Source organism: Juglans regia, chromosome 6 (genome assembly GCF_001411555.2).
Source record: "Juglans regia cultivar Chandler chromosome 6, Walnut 2.0, whole genome shotgun sequence".
In the NCBI taxonomy this organism is placed as follows: Eukaryota; Viridiplantae; Streptophyta; class Magnoliopsida; order Fagales; family Juglandaceae; genus Juglans; species Juglans regia.
Window position 1 is genome coordinate 27,911,375 of NC_049906.1, and position 26,738 is coordinate 27,938,112.

The 26,738-nt window shown below is 35.1% G+C and overlaps 1 protein-coding gene across 1 annotated transcript; it reads left to right on the forward strand.

Annotated features, from left to right (window-relative positions):
- Positions 1-13,979: 13,979 nt before the first annotated feature.
- Positions 13,980-14,660, forward strand: LOC109022134 (stigma-specific STIG1-like protein 1). The gene has a single exon (XM_019004953.2). The coding sequence runs from the start codon at positions 13,980-13,982 to the stop codon at positions 14,457-14,459; it is 480 nt and encodes a 159-aa protein (XP_018860498.2). The 3' UTR covers positions 14,460-14,660.
- Positions 14,661-26,738: the final 12,078 nt, after the last annotated feature.

Here is a 26,738-nt window from a genome sequence, read left to right on the forward strand (position 1 = left end):
GTAATTTGGGTTGATCCCTTTCATGAACAAATGAGTTTCCACCTCATATATAGGCAGCCACAGATTGTTAAGGCATGCACGACATGGACACCGGATGCGATCCCTTCCACTTGCATGCATTCGTGCTTGTGCGAGGAAATATTTAACGCCTTCGGCGTATGCAGGTGATACAAGCCTATCGGGGTCATTCATCCAACTTTTGTCCATCTGAAGCACGATATAGGAGGGGAAGAAAGTTAGTTAAGCATGGACCGTAAACAACTAAGATCGATGAAAAACTCACCATAGTGCGCATTCACGTTTAGAAGAATGAATAAGAAGTTGTTTGAAGAAGAGAATTGGAGGCACCTAGTTCACTTCCTAAAAAGCATATTAGAAGGTGGTTGAGACACTAGGCTAGTAGAGCGTGGCGCCAATAGGAGTAACCTTTACGTGGAATTCAGGAAACTCTAATCAAGACTGTGAAGGATGTTATAGAGGTTGCCAGCTTATTTAAAGAGCATATATGTGTGGCACTGTTCAGTTATTGAATAACAAATTGGTGTAATATAGTTTAGTTAAAGAGCATATGTGTGTAACAGTTCATTTTTTCAAGGCAATGAACTGTGATGCTCCCTCGTGCCTACAACTTACAAATAAGTTTCTTTCTTAAGATATAGGAAGGTGGTCTAAGCTGTGGTGTTTGCTTTCCCTGGACTGGAATCATGTAACAAATTAATGAATTCAAGATATGGTGTTTGTATAGTACCTCATATGTACTTGGGCAATGCCTATTTACTTGTATTATTAAAAAAAAAATTACACTTCTTGAAGCCAAAGCATAGCTTTATTATGTTGTCTAAAATTTCCATTTCATTCTTTGAGGTGGGTGAGTTCGGATTTATGTTTTCATCTATGGAAATTACAATTCATCGTAGATAGATGATGTAATATTGTTAAAGCAATTTTCCTAACAAAAGTAAGCAAACAACTATAATTGGTCCAACATTATAGTTGAAGATTATATATAGAAGATAAGAAAAGATAGAAGATTCAAGAAGTAATCAGGTTTTCTTGATATCATCTCAGTTGGGAATTTGAGTTCGTTTGTGAGGCCATAACACTGACCACTTTTTCTTGTTTGGTCGGAAGAAACTGCTTATCTACCTTATATACTCCATACTGTTTTAGGCAATTCCTTATAATACTTGTCCGATATATATAATCTAAGAAAATAATTGTTTAATCCAAGGATTGAAACATAGATGCATTTAAGCAGTACTTAAATGATTATATTCAATTATAGTAATAATTGTTTTTGGGTTTGCATGCAGAATTACTTTTAGTTGACATCTTTTGCATGGTCTTGCATCAGGATCCTTGAGTACTTTGTTGTTATTTTATATCTATGAACTGTGTTATTAAGTAAAGGAAATTAAATCATAGCACTGACGACTCTAACTCAAATTCAAATTAATTAATTAGCCACACAAGGAAAAATACAATATTACCGGCAAACAACATCACCCAAAACAAAGAACAAACAGGATGTGAAATTTGTTAGGTAGAATAGAATTATTATTAGATGGATTATCTAATAATAAACCATATATATTAACCAATCAAAGCTATGTCTAGCATATATAATAACACTAACAACAAAACATCCATCTATGTTTTGAGCATTCATGAAATGAAAGGAAGAAGGAATTACGGACGTGTATGGGTATTCGTTACCTTCAATCCCCAATACAAATTGTTTCAGCTCACCCCTAGGTGAAATGGCTCACCAATAAGGCCGTCGGGCTCAACCAATTGCTTTTCAATCAAAATGACAGCACATCCGTCCCACAATCTGCACCAAAAAATGTAACATAAAGTGTCAGATTAAATCTTAATATATAGAAGAGCCTAACACAAACGAAATCAATAAACAAAAGGAAAATATACAAATAAAAGCAACCTTCTTATAAGAGTAATGATTTTAATCCTAAGGCATTAACTGCATCTTCCAACTATATAATTTCAACTAGAAAGCACGTTCCTTACATCCTGTCAACTTAGGAAAAATTAACTAACAAGCACGACATCAAACCATTTAACTTCTATCCATACTTAGCACTAAACCAAACTTTAAAAATCCTTATTCCAAGCATCCTAAATAAATAACTAGAGCATAGATTCAAATTGCATGTTTGCTGTCCAATAAAGGCCGTCGGGTTTTGTACATGAAAGATAAATGGATGGAAGCAACCAATTGGGTTGAGTTCCTATAAGTTCAATAGTATTTCATGTAGTATTGTATCTTCAATATTTATGTAAGTGTAGTTTCATTGTTTAAAAAATAACAATTTGAAATAGGATGTCCCGTATACTAGTGCACAAAGTAGGAAAGCTAGTTATAAGCTTGACGTTGGCTCAGACAACGTACATATTAATACCAACGGCTAAACAATCCATTCAATGCTTAATGAATAAAATATTCAAATAAGTACAAAAACATCAATCAATACTTGAGTTCGATCTAAATCACTCCAATTAATAAAATTACTTTTAGCAAATCTCAACTACATGACACTAAAAGTAACCCTGAAATTGCAACAAACTACTTTCAATTTAGTATGCGATATACACTTTGTTGGTATTAGAAACATTAATAGCATATATATGCAAGGGGAAGCTAATTGTTGTAGGTATTGGGGCATGGTATCTATTCATTTGCTAAAATGAATATTTGCATTTTAGGGTTAAACTCGAGTTGGGAATTTTGAAGCATAGGTGGACATGAATTTTTATTTGAACTTCATACAGAGATTACGCATTATATGGCTCTTACATTACTTTAATGATTGCTCTCTGCATTTTAGCCCTCAAAATCAAGTCAAGCAAAAGCAACATAAATGAAATGAATTAAAGTGTTATTTTTTTACTGCTTTTGCATATGAAGGTATAAAAAAGGGAGGCACTTGTTGAAGGCAAAAGGGGCATACTTAGTATGGTCCTGGAATAAGAGCAGTAAAAAAAAGTTGTATGATGAATACCCTTAAAGAAAGCAATATCGTTAAAACAGTAACTCAAAATATATTTATTTACAGTTTTCTACCCTGGCAGGAAAAGAGAGAAGGACAGAGTGGGGTTGGTGCGCACGCATGGCCAATAATTAAATGACTAAATATCCCAAGTTACTATGCAAATGTAACTGAGAAGTTGAAGTGTTCAGGAATTTTAATGAAGCACCAATGAAGAACCCAAGTTCACAATATTTTAACTCCATTAAGGTTTATCTTGATTGGCTAGTCATGATATGGTTACTAGTCATGATTGTCTCATCTCATATAGGGACTTTGAATCTGGTCTTATATATTAGATCATATGCAAGGGGAAGCTACACTCAACTGTGCTATTTGACAAATACATAAAGTTCTGCTTAGTGCTTTTAATCTTCAAACATATGTACTCACGTCTGCATTATAGTCACAAAAGAACTGGCATAAATAGGACTACTCCTCCATATATATAAAAACTAAAATCAAATTATCAATCAATTTCATTTGCTGGCTGTTCAGGGTTGAAACTCCCAACTGGACAGAAACAGCTAGTAACATAATGGCAAATGATTATATAAAACTATGTAAAGTTGGCGTAATACATGATTAAGTCACAGAACTGGCATAAAGTTACTTTGTATTTAAAGTATTTCTCTATGGAAGAAATCATATTTAGGTGGGAGTCGTGGGACTCATTTAACAATTACTGATCCCCAATCAAGTGTAGCTCCTTTCCCTTTCAAATTATGGTTCAAACAAATAAAAAAATATATTAGAACTAAAGCATTATGGATGGCACGTATGTGCTCATAAGGCAGAATATGGAAATGGAAAATTTTAGGTATTACACCGACCATCAGTGATAGTTGATTCTGTTTATAAGCTAGTAGTACTGCTTCATATATATATGTGTATATATATACATATATATAATAAGTTGCTAGAAATACGTAATGCATTTATATATATATATATATAAATATATATATATATATAAATATATATAAATATATATAACTTATAATGTATAAGTTTAGTACAAGGCAATAATGTAGTACCAATGTGATTAATTGAACACAGTGCGAGATCCCATCATCATCATGATCGATAGTTACATTAATACAATATTGTTTGACAATTAGCTCCAATATGGAAGATAAGATATATTATAATGATATATATATATATCATTATAACTTAGATGAGACATTGCGCAAAAAATACGTAATGCATGGACTATATATATATATATAATATATATATATATAAATATATATATATAATATATATATATATATATATTATAATGTATAAGTTTAGTACACGGCAATAATGTAGTACCAATGTGATTAATTGAACATAGTGCGAGATTCCATCATCATCATGATCAATAGTTACATTAATACAATATTGTTTGACAATTAGCTCCAATATGGAAGATAAGATATATTATAATGATATATATATATATCATTATAACTTAGATGATGTCACGCTCCTCTAAATTTTTTTTCCTTTAATAAATTGTAACTTTAAACAAGATTTTTATCGCTGTTTGATGATAGTCATTTTAGTTGATAAATTTAACTCTTTGCTATATATTATTTAGTTTAAGTTAATTAGTAGTTACAAAATTGGCCGGGTGGTGGCTTTATAGACTAAATATTAGTAGTAATAACACAAATATGTATCTATGAAAGATTCATATATTTGTGTCATTCTTAAAAGTAATAACACAAATAGCCTAGTACAACTTCATTTTGCAAATAAAAGTATATGTTTATAGATCACATACAAAGATAAATGTTTGGTTGATCACAAACAGAAATTACAAATAGTTCTTTTTGCATAGAAACTGAAATACATACCTACTTATATATACACCCTTAATATAAATTTATATAGTTTGCTGTGATAAATTAACCTATTGATCAGCTTTTTAAATTGTAAGATAAATTAATCTCTATATGCAAAAAGAACTTCATCTCCTTCATCCCAAGGGAAATAATATTTGCCTCAATATTTAGTACAACAAAGTTAAAGCTTAAAGATTACAAGATGGCTGGTTTTTGTCCCTTGTTTTTAACAGTTTTTCATACAAAGAAATAACTTTGGTTGAGCAAAAGATGCAAATGAAAAATGGGAATGAAATGGACAGCATGCAAGCAAAACAGAGTGCAGTGCAGAATTTTCTGCACTACCATGGACAGCTAGCAGCTTTAGTACATTCATGCTCTTAAACATCCCTCATTTAACCACAATCTCAAGTACACAACCCAAGCATACTAGATTCGAAGAAAACGAGAGAATTCACATCATTTTTGTGTGAAAGCATAGAACACCCATACAAGAGTAGCTCTTGACAAACCAGAAAATTCTAATCGAACCTACTAGTTTGAATAAAATCATCGGTTGCTTACATAGGCATTATATCTTGAAGAAAAGTGTTAAAAATAATACATTCTCATCTCCACTAGTTTAACACATAGTCATAAAGGGTTAAACATAGTCAAAAAATGATTCAAACTCAATATTTAAAACAGAAGATCTTCTCAATATTAAAAAGAGTAGAAATAAACTTCTGCACATTCAATAAGCCTACATTTAATGCTATATCATGAGTAAAAGATGACACTGTTTTGAGAAGCCCTAGTCCAATAGCTAGGGATCAGATTCCTCATTAATTACCTCTAACAATAAACTGCATTAAATTCGTGCCTGCAGGTTGTGTACATACATTATTTGTTCTTTAAATGGAGGATATATATGGAGTATAACCATATGGAGCCTAGCTAGCTAGCTAGAGGAGTAGTTCATTATACTTAATGCCTTGGTTGAGAATATATATATCAAGCAGAACTTTAGAGAAGAAACTAATATATATAATATGTATGTATATATATTTATATATATCTATGTTCGTGTAAATCTTCCAGCTTTCTATTTCTAGTTGTGGTACTGAAATCGTGCATGCAGTTATCATTCCAACATTTATAACGTGGATGTCTGTTTTTCATATATGAGTACTGTTTAGACTAATGCAATTATAATATATATATATAAAGTACAAAAACTGGGCACAAACCTCTGCCAACATAATTTGGGACCGGCCCGGATTTTTTATGAGGATTGGAATTTAAAACGTACGACGAATTCTTAATCGCTGGCAATAATATCTTATTGCGGCGATTTCTTTTGCAGCAGATATAAAATCCCTGGGAAAAGGCCTTTTTCTTGTACTAAACTAATTCATCAACTGATCAATAAATAATTCATCAACTGATCAATAAATATTTAAGCAGCAAATTAAGAAAATTTATAAATTATTACAAAGTAATTCTGGTGCTGATCAGAACCTCAGAGCACCATGCAGCATGCTTAATGTTAATATCTTGATGGTTCTCAAACTTTATCGATCTATGATTTAATTTCAACTTCAACTTAATTAATTAAGCTTATTATACACAAGCGTCAAACATATATAATCTGCCAAATTAAAAAATTAATACTTCCCAAAACAATTGCTGCAGGCCGGTAGCTAGGCAGACAGCAATATCAGAAAGCTAATATATACAGTGGTTCCAAAAGTGATTGAACGGATCGACTGAACCTACGAAGTGCCTCATGCATGCGACCGGGTGGTTGTATGCATACATATGATCTATATAATAATACCAAAAAAAAGGTTGGATTCATAAATGCTAATTGAACAGAACCAACATCCCTAGCTCTCCCTCTGATCTACTCATGTGAATAAGTAATATATATGGGTCAAATCTCGTAATCATTCTTAATGAATGGAAGTGAATTATCATATATATACATATATAAAAGGGAAGGGAAAAACTTGAGTAATAGTCATATATATTATGCTGTTATAGTTTAACAGATTTCCATGGCAAGTGCAACAATGAAATGTATTTACTAGACAGATCTGCAGGGCAAGAGTTCATTTTATACTCAATATAATATATGTACTCATATATATATAAATATATAAAAGGGAAGGGAAAAACTTGAGTAATAGTAAATATATATTATGCTGTTATAGTTTAACAGATTTCCATGGCAAGTGCAACAATGAAATGTATTTACTAGACAGATCTGCAGGGCAAGAGTTCATAATAATCTCAATATAATATATGTACTCATATATATATAAATATATATATGACACTAGCCGTTTGCCAAATGACAAATGATCACTCCCAACTCTTATACAAGGGCACTGCATGTACTGTCAAGTACTTCAACGAAGTCAAAGACAAAACTATGTTTCTAATAGATGCGGCCATTTGTAATAACTCCATAATATAATGCTTTTTAATATAATGGCAGCAGCAGTCAAAGATAATAGAGAATGCTTCCATGGACATTATAAGAAATAAAGTTGGCAGCGATTTATGTATAAAGGATTGGAATATATAGTTGGTAATACAACAACCACAAGCTTTGAAAATAACACTGGTTCTAAGGTGAGACAGCTTGGGTCTAAACCAGGTTGAAGATAACACTGGTATAATCTTATTCTCGTATAATTTATAGATAAGGGAATTTATTACACCAAGCTATGTAGGAACTGATTTTGCATATTTCAGAGAGATAGGCTGCTAAAATTTTCTATAACAATAACCGAGGGAATGAACACAACTTAATGGTATCTAATCGGATCCCCCAAATATGCTTGACATGGACAACGAGGAGAGGGATGTATAAGTGACGAGTAAGCTGAAGGTACATGTTATAGAGATGTTATTTACAAGAAGGCACAGGTTAGAGATAAAATGCAGTGCATAAGGATAATGAATTGAATAATAGATCAACATAATGCAAGTCATATTAGAATCGAGACAGGAAATTTTTTTCAGTTATTATCACTTTACTTCCTACTGCTTCTAGACCAAGTAACCGTAGACTATGTCCATATATTATTGCCGTAATAAATAGATAACCAGTAGCTCTAGATAGTAATAGTTTTTGGAAGGATAATAAAAGTAGAATCAAGATGAGAATGGCAAAAAAAGGGAGGATCTGCTATTGAGCAGTTTTAAAAGGAATAAAAGATAAACATTTCCCAGCAAATAAATGGAAAAGATTGGATAAAAGGGGAATTTTATTCGTAAAATGAAATTTTATTTAGAACATGATTGGAGAAATTGAAAACCGCTCAAGATATCATAAAGCTGTAAGTATGGTTGTGCACCCTAGTCTTAACTTTTAGCTACCTGCCTAACAAGTAAACTGCCTAGTGTCAAAAGCTGCCTAAACTTCATAGCTAAATGATCAATCTAGGATTACTTTTTTTTTTATTTTGATAAGTAATCAAGCTAGGATTACTTAAACGGCCAGCAATCCATCGAGTCTTTTCTATGTATTCATTTCAATAATCTACACTAGGGTTTCCAGATCGGCCATCAGTTCATATTGCCGAGATAACTCCACTTCCACCAAAACCAACAATCATAATAAATGCAAACCCTAACTCTTTTTACTATTAGCAGATGAAACTAAGTTCACTGAAGCTCGCCAGGGAATACATGAAAAGGATAGCTAACTCGCTGCAGGCTGATGTCAAGTCATGTGAAGAGAATCTTAAGTTACCACCAGTTCGATATGCATATCGAGTACACCAGGTACAACGGACTCCAAAAAATGAATGGCACCCATCAATATCTATCTTATTAACCACCAGAATCTTCAGTTTGCAGGTGGTTTTGATGCAGAGGCTATACAAGCATTTGAAAAATTAAAGAAAGCCGGATTGGATAGTGAAAAATGATTGCATGCATTGCTAAACACGCCGTACAAGTTAGAATATTGAAACTTTTAAGTGGAATATTATAAATCCACTGGCAAGTGAGGTATCCTTACTAGTCTATTCATGTTAGTTTTTCAATGATTACATATATGGGTATATATTCTAGACAAGGGTAAGTTCCATTGGTTACTAACTTGAGTACCAACATAAGTTCCATTGATTGCCAACCTGGGCACCAAACTCTATGATAATACACGATCAATACTGTGGCAAACATTGGTAACCTTAAAGCTGATGAAGTGAATCCTTCATATCTTTTTGGTACACATTACATCTGCAAAAAGCAGACGTAAATGACAGCTATGAAATCAGAGAAGGCAGACAGTAAGCTCCTAAAGCTGGTAAAGAACTCGAGTGAGAAATGACCCCACTGTTGATCTGCTTCTCTAAATGAAATAACTAGCTAAGACCATATATATTCTCTAAATGGCTTGATATATATATATAAGTCTAATTCTGAAATGAAAAAAAAAATGATATAGACGTGAACAGAAATGTGTCCTATAATTATATATTAGGACTTTTAGCACATCTTCATAAGTAGACCTTTTCATAAGGTAGCAGTATTTAATTCACCAAATACTGTCTTTTTTTTAATCCTTGTCATTAGTAAGTTATATAAGCAGACGTGATCTAAAGAAATGAGCTATGGTAGCGTGTAGAAATCCCCTACATTGTGCAACAACTTCAGAAATTCATATACTATAGGAAAAATGGCAGCACTTTCTTCAAGCATTATAAGATATCACTAACTTACACTAAATACGGTAACAAAAACTGGGCCATAAATTCTAGCAGAAAAACATTCTGATAAGCCAAAAACTGAGCCATAAATTCTACAAGAAAAGCTTCTGATAAGCCAAAAAAAAAAAATTTGGTGAATTAAAATTATCTAATGCCCACAACTGATACAGCAGCTCAAACACACGAGGCAGATCATACACAACATTAAACAGCAAAATAAACAGAGGAGCATGCACATCAGTTTCACAGAAGGAAAAATCATGAAAAGATCTAAAGACGACAACAAATTCGTAATGCAACCGCGATTAAATGTGGAGGGGGGAAGATAAATGCAATGGCAGCAAGAGATACCTGGAGCCACCACTCGATTATTCTTGAAAATTCAATATGAACTTCTATGTCTCCACGAGGCACGGATTTGAAATTTGTAAGGGGAGCCACAAACGTAGGACCTAGCTTCCTCAAGAGAGAGAATAGGAGCAATGGAGAACACTAGGGTAGTCGATTGTGGGATTTGGGGGTCTACAATCTCTTCGAACTTTCGACGGAAGGGAGAAGGCCAGTGTGGGGAAATGAGACTCGAATAATGGGTCAAAAGCTCACGATGGGGGAGTTGATGCCATGATAGAACACTGGAGATGTCGGAGCTTTTGGGTTTGAAAATGGAGTCTTTTGGTGCAATGGGTCTTAGTGCAGAAGAGTTCTCGCGCGTCGAAGTGGGCAGACATGTGGAGAAATAAACTTGGGGGGAAAATAAAAGGCACTTCGTGCATTTGGCGCCCATGGGCTTCAATTGCGGCGAGTTTGTATTCGACGATATTGATATTAAATGGTGCCGATATTTTCTGCGGCGATTTTATAATCGCTGGCTATCCCCCCCGCGAAAAAATTCGCTGCTATATACATAATAAATCGCTGCAAAAAAAGACATAAGTTAAGTCCTGAACATTTAGCAGGATGCGGTGTTTAAAACCTGCGGCGATTATAAAATCGCTGCAAATAAGAATCAATCGCAGCGATTTAATTTCCAGCAATATAAAAATCGCCGGTATATACGGTTTTTCTTGTAGTGTGAAAATGTATATTCTTATATATTATATGTAATATATTAAAGGTGGTCCGTCAATCATGGGAACTAATTACGTAGCAATGATGATCTTGTCAATCATAAAATAATATATATTATGATATATTTATAATATATTAATTAAAAAGACTCTTAATTAGCTAGCTAGCGAAGTGCTTGCATGTGAAAGTGAAACGGGTTTTTTTTTTTTGTCCGCAGAAACAAGGGGCATGAAACTTGCTTTTTCTCTCGTACAGGCTTTAAACAAGAAAAATGAAAAATTCAACTTATCAGGCAAGACTGGCGTGCGTTGCCAATCAGGTCGCACGTACGACTTTGGTATACTGTGGAAATTAAATAAATCATGGATAGGACTACTCCGGTCAGGGGGTTCTTACTTTTAGCACTGTTCTGTCTGGAGCCTGGAAAACCGGATTCCGATTCCGGGTTCTGGCCTGCATCAAAACGGATTCAAAACCCGCATTACAAAACCAGACCAACAAGGTCTAGGTACGAGTTAGGGACCCAGGTACCGGGTTTAAACTCGGTACCCGGGTCTTTTAAAAGAAAACCTCGTTTGGTAAACCCCCCGGACTCACCTCTCTCTCTCTCGTGCAGTCGCCATCGTGACCCCGTCGCCGCATCTCCTTCGTCGTCGCCACATCTCCTTCGCCGTCGCCGCATCTCTGTCGCCGTCGACCTTTGCCTCTAAGTTGTTGTTCTGGTAAACCCCCCGACTCACTTCTCTCTCTCTCTCTCTCTCTCTCTCTAGTCTCTCGCTCTCTCTCATTGCGCTACGGCAGAAGCAGAAACCCTAGGTCCCTAGCCGCTGCCATCATGACCCCATCAACGCTTCTCCTTCGCTGTCGCCGCATCTCTGTAGCCGTCGACCTTTGCCTCTAGGTCGTTGTTCCGGTACTCTCTCTCTCTCTCTCTCTCTCTCTCTCTCTCTCTCTCTCTCTCTCTCTCTCCCTCCCCCCTTGTAACTATGTTTCTATGCATGAGTACAAGGTCATTGGGTGTGTGAACTATTTACCGTTGAGATGGGGTCGTGCAATGGTGGATGGATGCTTTGACCATCTGTTTGCTGGTGGCCGTGTAGTTTTTGGAATGTTTGGAAACTTGTTTTTTTTTTTTTTTTTAATCTGTATTGGGTATCAACTTGTTTATGGATTCGTTGATTCTCTTTTTTAATGAATTTGTTTGGTTGTTGGGAAAGTTGAAGGAAAAAAACTCAAATTTGTTTACTTCATCCTTTTCACTCACTGTATGTACTCATCCATGCCCTGTTTGAGTCCAAGAAAATTTCCATAAACACCACAGTTTGAGTCCATAATTAATAAAGTAAAGGCTTTTATTTTAAAAAAAAAATTTCGGGTACAAACTGGAACCTGGATTTCTGGGTTTTAAAAACCCGTATCCACCCAGGTTCTGGCCCGGGTCTGACCCGGACCAATCTGGTCTGGGTTCTGGCTCGGGTTTGAAACCTGGGTTCCAATCCGAGTATACCCGGGTTCCCGGGTCGGTACCCAGATGAACACCCCTACTTACTTTTTTAACTGAATCCTGATCCGACAACAATGAAAATTGATAGATTAGGGCAGGTTTGGGCAGAGATACAAAATTTTCATTTGATCTTATTTCTAAATATAATTTAAATATAAAGTTTTCAAACTAATCATTACAACTTTTTCAAACTTTCAAATAAAAAATAAAAAATAATTTTAACTTTTTCAAATCTCTAAATAAAAATAATATTATAAAACTATATTATTACAATATTTTAATTTTATAATATTTTTTATTCAATTTTTTCTCTCTCATTTCCCAAAACTTAAAAAATATTCAACTCAAACTATCTTATTATTATTCACAAAATTCTTATTTTATGTCACTCCCAAAACAAGCTCTAAGAATGAATGTTTTACTTTTTATTAATGATGGATTGAACCCTGTTTGTAAACGACCCATGCATGGTTACAGTACATATATGTAATATACCAAATCTCACACACACGCGTGCATATATATATATATATATATATATATATATATATATATATATATATATATGAGGAATGCTATGCATCAACTACTATTTACTCTCACACTCCCACATTTATAACTTTTTTATAGGGTGTGGAGGTGTTTTTCATAGGATCATTGTGGGCAGGGACGTCTCAATACAAATTAAAGTTTTAGATGAAATTTAAGTGAGTCATTCGTAATTATTGTACAATAAAATATAAAATACTATATAGAATATTTTTAAAATTTTCAATAAAATGAGATTTTATTTAAAATCTTTAAATACAATTTTTGTGAATTTATATTTATAACAATTTAAAATGAGGCATTTTTTGCGCTTCAATTTGACAAGATCTTAAAAAAAATTTAATATATAAATAATTCATTATATTAAATATTAAATTTAGTATTATGGGACCTTGTACACATTGAAAACTATAAAAATTATTTAAAATTTTATTTAATGAAATGGTTTAAAAAAAAAACACCACATTTTTGTTTTTGGAAGCCTTACATAGGATGGAGGCCTTAGGAAATGGCCTAAATAACTTTACCATTGAGTCGCCCCTAGATGTGGGGATGTTTTTCATGAGTAATACTACTCATCATCTCAATTCTCATCATCCTCTCATCATTCCATGATATGGTATTAGATGATTGTAAACTATTTATTTTATCTTATTTGTGAAGTACTTATCATCTAATACGACATATCATGAGATGATAAGAGTATGATGAGAAATTTATGATGAATAGATTTTTTCAGATAATTAAGATACTCAAAATTTTACTTTTTTAAACCCCGATCGATCAAACTCTTTCCAAGCCTGATCATCCAATGATGTGTGGCTAGCTAGCAGTACTATGGAAACAGAAGTCACAGGATCCTGATGAAGTACGTACCAAACCGCCAGCATGTACCTCATATCTGATTTCTGCTTCTTCTCCACTATCACCTAATTTTTAGTTTAATATTTCTTCCGAAGCCTAACCTTCGTTTACTTGAATCTCATGCATGTGACCGTTGAATTAGACCACCCCACTATCAGTAAACCGTATTAGAATATACAATATTTTACACTTTTTCCAACCCAACACGTCGCCTTTTTCGGCCAGCTCCAATCTTCTCTATAAATACCTCTTTCGCTCCCTCCATTCTTTCCCATCCAAACCATATTCATTAAATTCTCTTCTTCTTTTTTTCTCCACATTTCATTCATTCACATTATAAATTAGTTCCTTCAGATTGAAATTCTCTATTCCTTTCTTAGCAAGCACGTTCACATACCCACGAAACATGAAGTCTATAAAGACATGCTTTGTGCTGGTCATTCTTATGGCTTTGGCCGCTATATCTCTTTCAGCCATACCATCTCGCGATGAATTGTCCCTTGAGGAAGACAATGAAACTACTTATAATGATGAAACTTCTGATGATCTTTCTCCCGCTGAAACTGGCCATGAACCAACTTCTCTTCGAGGGTCCATCCGTTTTCTGTCTCAGATCAAACCCCGGGTCCCTATGACATGCGACAAGTACCCTAGGGTTTGTCATGCCAAGGGCAGCACGGGGCCGGATTGCTGCAAGAAGAAATGCGTTAATGTGATGACAGACAGACTCAACTGTGGGAAATGTGGGAAGAAATGCAAGTACTCCGAGCTTTGCTGCAAAGGTCAGTGTGTGAACCCCAGGTCCAACATAAAGCATTGCGGAAGCTGCGGCAACAAGTGCAAGAAAGGGAGTTTATGTGTGTACGGGATGTGTAGCTATGCGTAAATTATGAAAGAAATCAACTCCACAGCGTTCAGGATCAGTTGGCATGGCTGCAAACGGAGCTGACCGCTTCCCATACCTGCAAAGCGTAGTTCATTATATATGTTGTTTTATATTATGAATTTGTTAATGCGTGTGAATTAGTAACATTAATGGCGAACACTCATCGATCATATTTGATGGGCTTTGCCTGTTATTGATTATTCTTTTCTTTACGTTGTGATGTAAATGGATGAGGGACTCAACATTTCTAAAGTTCTTGTAAGAAATCAATTTGGGACTTAATTAAAGACATATATAAGCATGTGTTCGCGATCATAAAATGGATCGATAATATTTATGGAGTATTCAACGTTAACTGAGTAATTCATTCGAACAAATATTAATTATGTTCTAGAACTCATATATATATATAAATATATATATATATATATGCTTATTTCTTTTCCGCTTTAAATCTTAATTAAGTAGCTATTTCTTGATGACATGATTTGAAAAAATTGAGTTGTTTTTATATTTTGTATGAAAATTTGATAAAATTGTAGTAATTAGATTAGATGAGATGAAACCGTTTCTATATTCAAATAGAGTCTTAATACGTAATTTGAATTATTAGTATTATTATTAAATAATCATTATAGTATGCTACTTAATATTTTTCTCGATGTAAACGTACGCGCACGCGGTGCATCCTATCGTTTTAATTAAGGTACGTTTATATGTAAACGTACGTACGGGCGGTGCATTTACGTTTTTCTCCATGACGAATATACTTTTTGGCAAAAAGACTTGAGAAGTCTAAATACCATAAATTTCTATGCACGGTTAATGTAATGCTTCGGTACGCAGTGGACCTTATCGCTCTGTTGACAATAATGAAACAACCATATAATATAAATTATATATATAGCATGGTAACAACAAGTGGGTAGATTTCTCAAAAAAAAAAAAAAAAGTGGGTAGAGCACCGTGCATGACAACCTCTAGACGTCACATGAATTAGGAGAGTCACTCTTATTGATTTGATATATATATATATATATTTATATATCAGTATACATACATAGATACATATATACATATATATACATATATGTATAATTTGTGTGATATCACCATTCATCCCGTCACGTGAAATATTTAATTAAATATATATAATACTAAAGTATAGAGTCAGGATTCAAATTCATAATTTTTACTTTAATACTATGTGAAGTCACCACTTATCTTCAAAATTTAAACTTATATGAATAAGTAGATTTTATTATTTAATTTATAGCTTAACAATTAATTGATTGATCACTTCATGAATTAGCAAGGAACCAAAATCCTCTAAATTAAGTTATCAATTAAGGTACTCTCCCTTATAGAATTTCGTTAGTTTTGGGTAGCTAGCTAGTTATAAATATCTAGATCTCAACATTTTTCATTTTATATATTTCAGATTTTCTCTTAATTCTTGATTAATTGCATATATGTGTGTAAATGCAAAAGTAGTAAATCTGTATATATAAGAAAATATTAATATTTAGAAGAAAAAAATGATTTAGATTAATTGAAGTGTAAAAAATGGACATCTACATAATTAAATCAGATCATGAATCTGTACACGAGTCTAAACACACACACGTACACAAACAGAGTTTGCTCTTAACAAGTAGTGCTCTAATTTTGTCAAACCAACTAGTACTATGACTTATGCTAATTTTTTTTCCCTATGCAAACATATTTTAAATATATAAAACAATTACATGATACAAGAGATAACAAGGTGGGAGGTCCCGACATTTATCCAAAACCAACTAGTACAATATTGCAAGGAAAAAAAAAAAAGGATCTGGGGCTAATGACTTAACCACCACCCATTTCTCACGAGGGGAAGCCGCCTGAACCAGTTTTAATACAGTCTTGTAAACGGATTGTAATATTATGATTGGAAGCCACAAAGAATAGATTTGTGCTACATGTTGCTGATTTGGACTGACTGAAGGAGACTTTCACTACTTTTTTCCCACAATCCTTGGTTAGGAAGAGTGATAATATAGGAAGATAGTAAGAGGAAGAAGTGTCGAGTTGCCAGCGGGTGACCACTAAGAATTGTGGAGACGCGTGAAGACCACGTGCCACACTAGGAGAGTAGAGGTTGGTCAAATCTAAGAGATCTGAAGCCGCTGATCCCAAAGATGCCATGCATAGTGGCATAAAGCTCTCTCTAGTGCAATGGCAAGTGGATCTTATGCTTGCTTTAGGCTGCACGGGAAATGCATGTGCTACTCTTTTCGACGATCTGCTTTTGCGTCAGAAAGATTAGCGATTGTAGAGTCATGCGGTGCTGCGCGTGGCGCTCATGGGTGACCGGAAAGTAATAAATTGGCGCTTCTCCATGCTACAGTCGGAAAAAAGAAGGAAAAATTAGAAAAAACATTGTAGGGCAGTGTCGGACTATACAGATGGGGAGAGGGTGGGTGGGACGTGGAGCCGAAACCCTATTGATGGAGAAAAAAAGATTTTTGAGCTTTAGGTAGAGAGCGTTTTCCCTAGAGAGAGAAATGAAGAAGTATATGCCTTGAAAATAGCTGAGTGCTAATTAATTAACTAACTTGTATAACGTCTAAAGTGAAAATATTAATTACGTACAACTGATCTACTAATTAATACTAATTATGGGCTTATAACAATTTAATTAATACCGTGTAATATATATTAAGCTAGCACTTCAGTGTTGATTTGTCTGAAGATCATGAACAAATAATTATTTGACCTCACCGGCCTGAACTAGCTAGATGATCATGATATCGATCGTTGCCTTGCATGTAAAATAGTACTGCGACTACTGTTGTTGGTCCGTACTAATTGACCGAATTTGTTATTTATTTGTAATTAATCTCGACGCAAATTGGCCGCATATATAATTTATTAGTGCTCATATCCATCACTGCTTGCCGACTGAGTGTCTGATCATTTGATTTTTCAAAGAATTACAAAAAACAAGCTGCCGGTGCCGCCTTAGTGAAGAAAAAAGAATAAAAGATTAGACAAAAAAAAAAAAAAAACTGGGAAATAAGCTGGTTGATGACCACCACGTGGACATATATAATGATCATCATGTTGAGATCATAACTGATCGGATCAGCTCAATCCCAACCATGCATATGAGGCCGTTGACATTCATATGTAATAAATTAATTAATTGTATAATTAATTAGTATACAAATAACAATTCCAGTCACCATTTATTATTATATATTCAGGGAATGGACCCGCTGGGAGCTCCCGTTCTGATAGTATATTTATATGTATTTTTTTAAGCTCCAGTAGTACGTTCGTCTCATACCAATTAGTACAAAGTCAGGTTTGGATATGCCCATGTCGCCAATAATAAATATGAAGAATGGTTTATGTACGTATGCTGTTGGCGGCAGTGCTAATCCAACCTTCTTCAGCGAAGGAAACTACTTCAAAGCTTCCAATATGTATATATTATATACATATACCAGGCTGAGCAAGATGTTCACTTAAATGATTTGACACCGAGTATATGATCATTAATGACTAGATTTTCATATGGTATAATCATGTGGATGTCTGATCTTGATCGATGACAGGTCACCAAAAGAGAGGCAAGAGGTGCCTGGAAGGATTGGAAATGGAGGTCTTCTAAGCATGTATTTGTGAATGGTGCTTATTTTGTTCAATCCGGGTGGGGAAGTTGCTCTCCATATTACTCTCGAACACAATCGTTTCAGTTGCTCATGGATTGATGGTCCCTGCACTGACTTCCAGTGCGCGCTGGTCCTCTGCAATGTGTTGCTAATAAAGCTTGCAAATTTTAGTTAAAGCATTTTCTTGTAACCTTTTTCCTTCTTTTCCTCCCTGAAGTGATCATGTACAATTACTTACTTCTTGGAAGCATAAATATTTTGATGTATCTGATCGTTTACCACTTGAGAGTATCTGAAGGGACTTTAATTTTTTCCTGAAGGCTTGTGTAATCAATCTTAAAAAATGATTCATTATAAGTAATAATCTCAACCAATCGATTCGTGTGTTAGAACATCATCCAGGAGATGAGTTTGCATCCTAATTATCTTTCATTTTTAAGTCCGAAGTTTATTATGAATGATCCGTATAAAAGCTAGCAATTTCATGGGCTCTCTTAACATTGCAGTATGGACAAACAAAACTGAAGCTATCATATAGACAATAACGTTAAAGTGTAAAAGAAAAGAAAAGAAAAGGTTTGTGGTTGTCGAATAACTTTAGAAAAGCCTATTCTCATTGCTTTGAACCCCACATGTTACTGGTGCCTTGGCTCTCACGAAAAATGCCCTCTCCCACGAATTAGTGTCATGGTAATTCTTCTTTTCGTGATGGGGTTCATTGCTGGTGGGTTTATTCTTGGAGCTGTCCAAAATGCCATTCTCCTTATGGTGGTAGTGGCACTTTTCAGTGCAGTTGCTGCATTATTCATCTGGAATACTTTTTGTGGGAGCAGAGCCATTATTGGTTACATTGCTCGTTATCCTGATTCGGAGCTTAGAACTGCGAAGAATGGGCAATATGTGAATGTCTCTGGGGTGGTTACTTGTGGCAATGTGCCTCTTGAGACATCATTTCAAAATATTTCTCGATGTGTGTATACATCACACTACAAGAAATAAAAATTTTTTCGAGAAAAAATTGTCACTAAAAATTGAATTTTAGTCATAAATTGTTTTTTGCGGGGAAAAAAAATCGTCGCACATTCGTCGAAAATATCTCGTCGTTGATAGTTATTAATGACGATAAAAGTACACTGCTGCTAAAGATACTGCATTTAGCGACGACATTTTTGTCGCAAGGAGGGTCTAATACTTGGTCCCAAAAAGTTTCCATAAAACAAAAATCGTCGCAAAAATTAATATTAGACAATTCTAGTATCATTGTTCATAAAAACACTCAAATAAAGTTTGTTATTTGCAAACTAAAATAGAAATGTGAAATTGAATGTCTCTTTAGGACTCTCTATGAGTCTCTAATTGTGCCATAATTTCTGAGAGGCGATGATCATATTCACTTTGTTTCTCTACCATATTGTTGATATTTGATTGTATAGATTCTGCCATTTGCACCGACGCCTCCCATTTCTCCTTATAAACCTTCATCTCATTCTTGTATTTTTCTACTTGTTGAGTGAGTTGGATGACTTTGGATGAATGTGAATATGATGGAATAGGTATGACATAATTTCCCAATCCTTTGGCATATCCAGATTTATGCCCTAAAAGCTCGTTGAAAATATCTTCTGCAATCCGTGATGGCCCGGCAACATTTCTCTCATTCCATAAATCTTTCATCCTATGCTGCAAAAGCAAGAGCAAGTTTTTCTTAAAAAAGTAAGTTAGTATATGTATGCACTGTACTTGTCTAAGTCCAATGCATAACCCAAATGAAATAAAATCAATTAACTTTAAGAAATAAAATATCACAAAAGAAAAAACAAACATCAGTAACATCTCAAAGTTGAAATTGACTTTTTATTTTTATTCATTGTTGTACAGTATAGTTTACAACCATGGTTAACATAAGTGAGCAAGAGGTCTCATCTCAAGTTTCTAATACATTATTTTAAAATAATCATAATAATCAATAATGCAATAACATTCTAATTACATGGTGCCATAAAACACCAAATCTAAAAACTAAAAAACAACAATGTAAATATCAAACACTTGCACATAAAAAATAACTCCGCATATAACGTTTAAGTTACCTGTATCAGTTCATCTATGAACTATAGTAAGCAAATAGTGCAAGATGGCATATTCTAACTCTAACTCAAAATGGAACTCTATATAAAAACTTAGACAAAGACAATGAAAAAAAAAATTAGATTCCTAAGACCAATAAAAAGAAAAAACTAGAAATATAATGTTTACATGGTATAGTTACGATAAAAAATCAAGACTCAAGTTGAAATAAGGTATTTCGCTAAGAAAGATGCATTACTTACATAATTTTCTTCTGCTGTAGGAGTTGTGAAAGAGCCATCTTTCGAGTGTGTGAGTCTGTAAAAATCAATCAAAGTAGTATCCTCCCCACGCTTCAACATATTAAAAAAAATTAAAAAAACTCTCTAATATTAAAAATCACAATGTATAAATGACAATTAAAGAATACCTTTTCTTCGAGAAGTCGAGCAAATGATTTTGGATCCAGCCACATGATTAACTTTCAAGTTGCTTCTATTCAAAGCATTTTGATCACACAATTTCTATATATATATATATATATATATATATATATAAAAAGAAATAAACCAAAAAATACCAGTTAATTCTAGGAGTAAAAATATAAAGAAAAAAAAAAGAATTGCAAGGTTTATGAGTAGATAACAACTAGGCTTCTTTGTCCATCCTAACTCAATATTTATTTTATTTAGAAATGGAACTAGTACCAACCAACTAGTTCTACCCTTAACATATAAACACATTTTTAGACTCCAATTCCATCACAATCCTACTATATATACAACACCCACCATAAATTTCAAGTTTACATTATTTGTAAATAATATAGATATCAATTTACATTTATTTTCTCATGAAGAAAATAATTTTTATGCATGTTTGTTACTGACGAAATTGAAAGGCTACGAACCCTTCACATTGCCATTTTACTTGGGGCCTCAGATCATTAGAAATCCGTGTGGTTGACTTCTACATCTCAGATTTCCTGTAACGCCCCGACCCCTAGGGTTCAGAGAGTTAACTCATATAACTTGATAATCAACTCTAACAAAGCTAAAGCACTTCTAAATTCAAGAATATATATTTCCAAAACCTCAAATCAAACGTAAATACTCCAAATTAATAAACCATATAAACTCATTTATCAAATTTTCAATCCAATAACCCAAATAAAGTATCAACTCTTCTTCATGTCTCAAATAACAAACTAGAAATAAGATAACATTGATATAACTCTCCATAAACCATCTAAATCCATAGAAGCCAACTAAAAATATAAATAACATCTGACATCAGCACTAATACCTCGAGATGCTCAACAATAATTCACTGCTAATCTTCTCCATAAACTCTAATACTGATCTTCAGCTGAACCATCAATGTCATCTGAAATTTTATGAAGATTAAAGAGGTAAGTTATCAACAACTCAGCAAGCAGAGAGCATATACTAGCATGTAAACATGAGCTTTTATAACATTTGAAAAGCAGAACAAAATATTTTCTTCAGATTATAGAAACAACCTATTTTACTTTCGAAAAGCAATAACAAAACTTGGTACAACAACATTAGAGTGAAAATTTCCAGAAAGATAAACTTATTCCCAAAAAGAAAATCCATTGGGATTTCCAAACTGAAACATTATAATCATATCATCTCTTATCATCACATCGGGACAAATACCATGTTTAACCCCCGTGATAGGGTTATAAACCACCATTATACCCGTGGCTGGGCCATATTCCATGTTTCACCCCCGTGGTAGGGTTATAAACCACCATTATACTCGTGGCTGGGCCTTAACAGAAAATAGAATAGATATCATCGGAATCAGATCACAATCATATATAGAATCAGAACTTCATGCCAAGATTTTTAGATGACACACCATATTAGAACAAAATACTTAATAGCTTTAGATCAATTCACATGTTCGAAATAAACAGAATCAAAATATTTTCATTTGTTCATAACAAAACTTTTAGATTTTTCATATTCGCTCTATTGCATAGTTCAGGAATAAAATGCACAAAACTAGCTCATGTCTACACTAGTCATGACAGAAAATACTTTCTCTTATATCGAATTCATACATATGCAAAATAAACATCTGAGGTCGTTTTCAGAGTTCCTTTCAAAAATAAACATACTTATTTTCCAAGTCAACCTCATTTCATTTTGTTTATGCAAATCTAGTATATAAACCCCGCTTACCTGACTTCCTCAAAATACCAACACCCTGAGTCAGAACTCTAGTAGTAACGCCACCTAAACAAAATATATACCCAACATTTAATAACCAATCTAGTAAGCCACTATTTATTGAGTAATAAATCAAAACAGTCTCTTCTTAATTCAATAACTATCATAACAATTAAACCCGAATAGCCCTCTCCTCAAACCATTCGCATTTAAAATCTGAAACAGCCACCTTTTATTAACACCAAACCAACCATAATTACTTCCAAAACCAACAACAACAACCCCAATGATTATAACATACCCAAACCAAACTTCACCTCCAACCCTCAAATAAAATTTTCAGTGCTCGCATCAATATTTTATTCATTCAACAATTTAAGACTTGCATAAAAATATCCAATACCACTAGCTCAAAACAGACTCACAACGCCGTCCACAAATCATACTCAACTAAAAAAATTCCATCACACTCCACCACAAACCAACATATAAAACATCAACACAATATAAATTTATAACTATAACAGATTGCCAAAAGTCACTGTAGCAGTGCAAAAATCTTACCCACGCCACAAACAAATCAGCAACATTACTACATTTCACAGTCAACCACAATATCCAACCATTACCCAAGGCTTCGGAATAAACTTACCAAGAAGAGCCACCAAAGTTCGAACCTCAGTCTACACCCAAAAATGTCACAGAATTCTCTAATGAAAAAGCTAGTGGTCTGCGCAAAGAAGGATTATGGTTTGAGTGCGTGCACGGCAAGCCAAGACAGAGTAGTGTGTGCGATTGACAAACCGAAGGAAAAAAAGTAAACTAAAAGAGGATCTACAAACTGTGTAACGCAAGGTATAGGAACAAGAACTAAGAGTAAGATCAGTGAATGGGTGGAATAGTTATCAAAAAGAAAATAAAAAACACCCCAGAGGAAGGATTCCAACAACGGCACCAAGGTTTTCAAGACCCACGAAAAATGCTACACAGTGCCAAAGCCCAAAGAAAAAAATCATGAAGCTGTCGGTGAGGCCAGGAACAATAGAGAACGAGAGAGAAAACGATGGATCACCTTCAAGGAACCAAGATTTCGAGGCTCACGGAACAAGCAACGCCAGCCAAGGGTGAACCAAAATCTGCGTAAGAGAGAGTCTGAGTACTTCAAAATGTGGTGAGGGAAAAAGCTTCTTGTGTGGAACCGAAACTCAAACCGTGGAGACGTGGGGAGCAGTTGCACGGGAATGGAGAGATTTGCGGCATTGCAGAGCAAAGGAAACCAGCGGGGAAGAAGAACAATGTAGCAAAAAGAAAACAATAAACACTCACTGAACGGCGCCGTTCGGGCCCCCCCTTCAAGTGATCACATGGGCTGGGTTTTGTGTAATCGGGCTGGCTTCCAAAAGAACTGGGCTTAGGGCCCGAGTATTACATTCTCCCCCCTTATAAAAATTTTGTCCTCGGAATTTGTCACAAGTTATCAAGATCATTGACGAACAACTGTGGGTACTTGGCTTGTATTTCCTCTTCTAATTCCCAAGAGGCTTCACTGGTAGTGTGATTATTCCATACCACTTTAACCAACGAAATAATCTGTTTCCGTAATACTTGCTCTTTTCTCTTTATAATATGTATCGGCTCTTCTGTATAAGTCAGATTTTCCTGAAGTTGAAGAGGCTCATAATCGATAACGTGGGTGGGGTCAGGTATATACTTCCTCAGCATAGATACGTGAAATACATTGTGTACCCCTGAGAGTCCTGGTGGTAGTGCTACTCTGTAAGCCACTGGTCCAATTCGGTCAAGAATTTCAAATGGCCCGATGTATCTAGGGCTCAACTTGCCCTTCTTTCCAAACCTCATAATCCCTCTCATGGGTGCAATCCTTAAGAATACCTTATTCCCAACCTCAAACTCTAATTGGCGACGACGGTTATTTGCATAACTTTTCTATCGACTCTGAGCTACTCTCATTCTAGCTCGAATGGTCTCAATCTTCTCCGTTGTCTTCTCTATGATTTCTGAACCCAAGATTTGTCTTTCTCCCACCTCGTCCCAATACAAAGGGGATCTACACCTCCTACCGTAAAGTGCTTCATAAGGTGCCATCTCAATGCTAGCCTGGTAACTGTTATTATAAGCAAACTCAACCAAAGGCAAGTGTCGTATCGAAGTTCCCTTAAAATCCAGCATGCATGCTCTCAACATGTCTTCCAAAATTTGAATGGTCCTTTTTGACTGACCATCCGTCTGCGGGTGAAATACAGTGCTGAAATTTAACTTAGTGCCCATGGCCTCTTGTAAGATTTCAAAGTGAAACGAGGATCCCTATCCAACACAATGGACACGGGTACCCCACGCAACCTCATTATTTCCTATATATATAGCTCGGCTAGTTTCTCCAACTTATAAGAAACTTTGATAGGCACAAAGTGAGCTGTCTTCGTCAAACGGTCCACTATCACCCAAATTGCATCCTGTCCAGTCAGTGTCCGTGGTAAGCCTGTAACAAAATCCATAGAAATATGCTTTCATTTCCATTCCGGAATCTGAAGTCGTTGCAATAACCCTGCTGGTCTTTGGTGTTCTACCTTCACCTGTTGGCAAGTTAGGCACTGTGCCACAAATTCAGCAATCTCTCTCTTCATGCCCTCCCACCAAAAAGAATCTTTCAAATCCTGATACATTTTTGTACTACCTGGGTGAACTGTGTAAGGGGAGCGGTGCGCTTCATCGAGGATAAGCCATTTTATTTCAACATTGTCCGGTATACAACAGCTATTTCCAAACCTTAACACTCCATCTTCAGAAACACTGAACTCAGATTTATCCCCTTTTTCTACTCCTTCGATTAATCTCGCCAACTTAGGATCTTCTTTTTGGGTGAGTTTAATTATGTCTGTCAAGGCTGGTTGAACTATTAAACTGGCTATCAATGCCTGCTGGTCACCAACAACAACTTCAATAGCAGCTCTTTCCAAGTCCATTAGTAAGTGGGGCTGAGTGGTAAGAGTTGCAATTGCTGGTCGCATTGGTTTCCTGCTAAGCGCATCAGATACAACATTAGCTTTGCCTGGATGGTAGTTAATGTTGCAATCGTAATCCTTGACTAGTTTGAGCCATCTCCTCTGTCTCATATTCAGTTTCTTCTGAGTGAAGAAATACTTCAAACTTTTATGATCCGTGTAGATTTCGCACTTTTCACCATATAAATAATGTCTCCAGATTTTAAGCGCAAAGACAACTGCAGCTAACTCCAAATCATGCGTGGGGTAATTTTGCTCATATGTCTTCAATTGTCGAGAAGTGTATGCTATTACTTTCCCGTGCTACATCAATACACACCCCAAACCTAATCGCGAAGCGTCACTATAAACCACAAATCCTCCTCTTTCGCTAGGGACTATCAGAACTGGAGCTGTCACCAATCTCTTCTTCAATTCCTGGAAGCTTTCCTCACATTTTTGAGTCCATTCATACTTGTTGTTCTTCCTAGTGAGGGCGGTAAGAGGAACTGCTATTTTTGAGAAATTGTCTATAAACCGACGGTAATAACCAGCCAAACCCAAGAAACTTCTAACTTCATGCACATTGGTTGGTTGGGTCCAGTTAACTATTGCTTCAATTTTCCCGGGGTCTCAGATGGTCTTCTTGTTCAGCTTTGCTCTTGGAGTAGATTAATATGTCATCAATAAACACCACTACAAATTTATCCAAGAATTCATGAAATACTTGATTCATCAAGTCCATAAATACTGCTGGGGCGTTGGTTAGGCCAAAAGGCATGACCAAAAATTCATAATGGCCGTACCTGGTCCTGAAAGTTGTCTTAGGCACATCCTCCGCCTTGATCTTCAATTGATGATAACGTGATCTGGGATCAATCTTGGAGAATACCTGAGCACCTTGCAACTGATCAAATAAATCATCAATGCGGGGTAGCTGATATTTATTCTTTATGGTCACTCGGTTCAGTTCCCTGTAGTCTATACACATTCTCATTGTACCATCCTTCTTTTTCATGAACAAAACTGGAGCTCCCCAAGGTGGCACACTGGGTCTGATGAAACCTTTGTCCAATAAGTCTTGCAACTGTTCTTTGAGCTCGGCTAACTCTGATGGCGCCATTGATAAGGAGCTTTGGAAAGAGGCGCTGTGCCTGGGGCTAATTCAATAGCAAACTCTACCTCTCGCTCAGGTGGTAATCCAGACAGATCTTCAGGAAAAACTTCCAGATATTCTCTCACAATAGGAATCTCTTCTAGTTCCAATTCTTCCTTTGGTTCTTCCACCTCTTGAAGAGTAATGCTACATGCAGTCCTGGAGTGCGCAAGCGCCGTACAATCGCTTTGAAA

Bases quoted from the DNA above. Each gene is read 5' to 3' on its own strand.
- LOC109022134 (XM_019004953.2), top strand. From the start codon at position 13,980: ATGAAGTCTATAAAGACATGCTTTGTGCTGGTCATTCTTATGGCTTTG.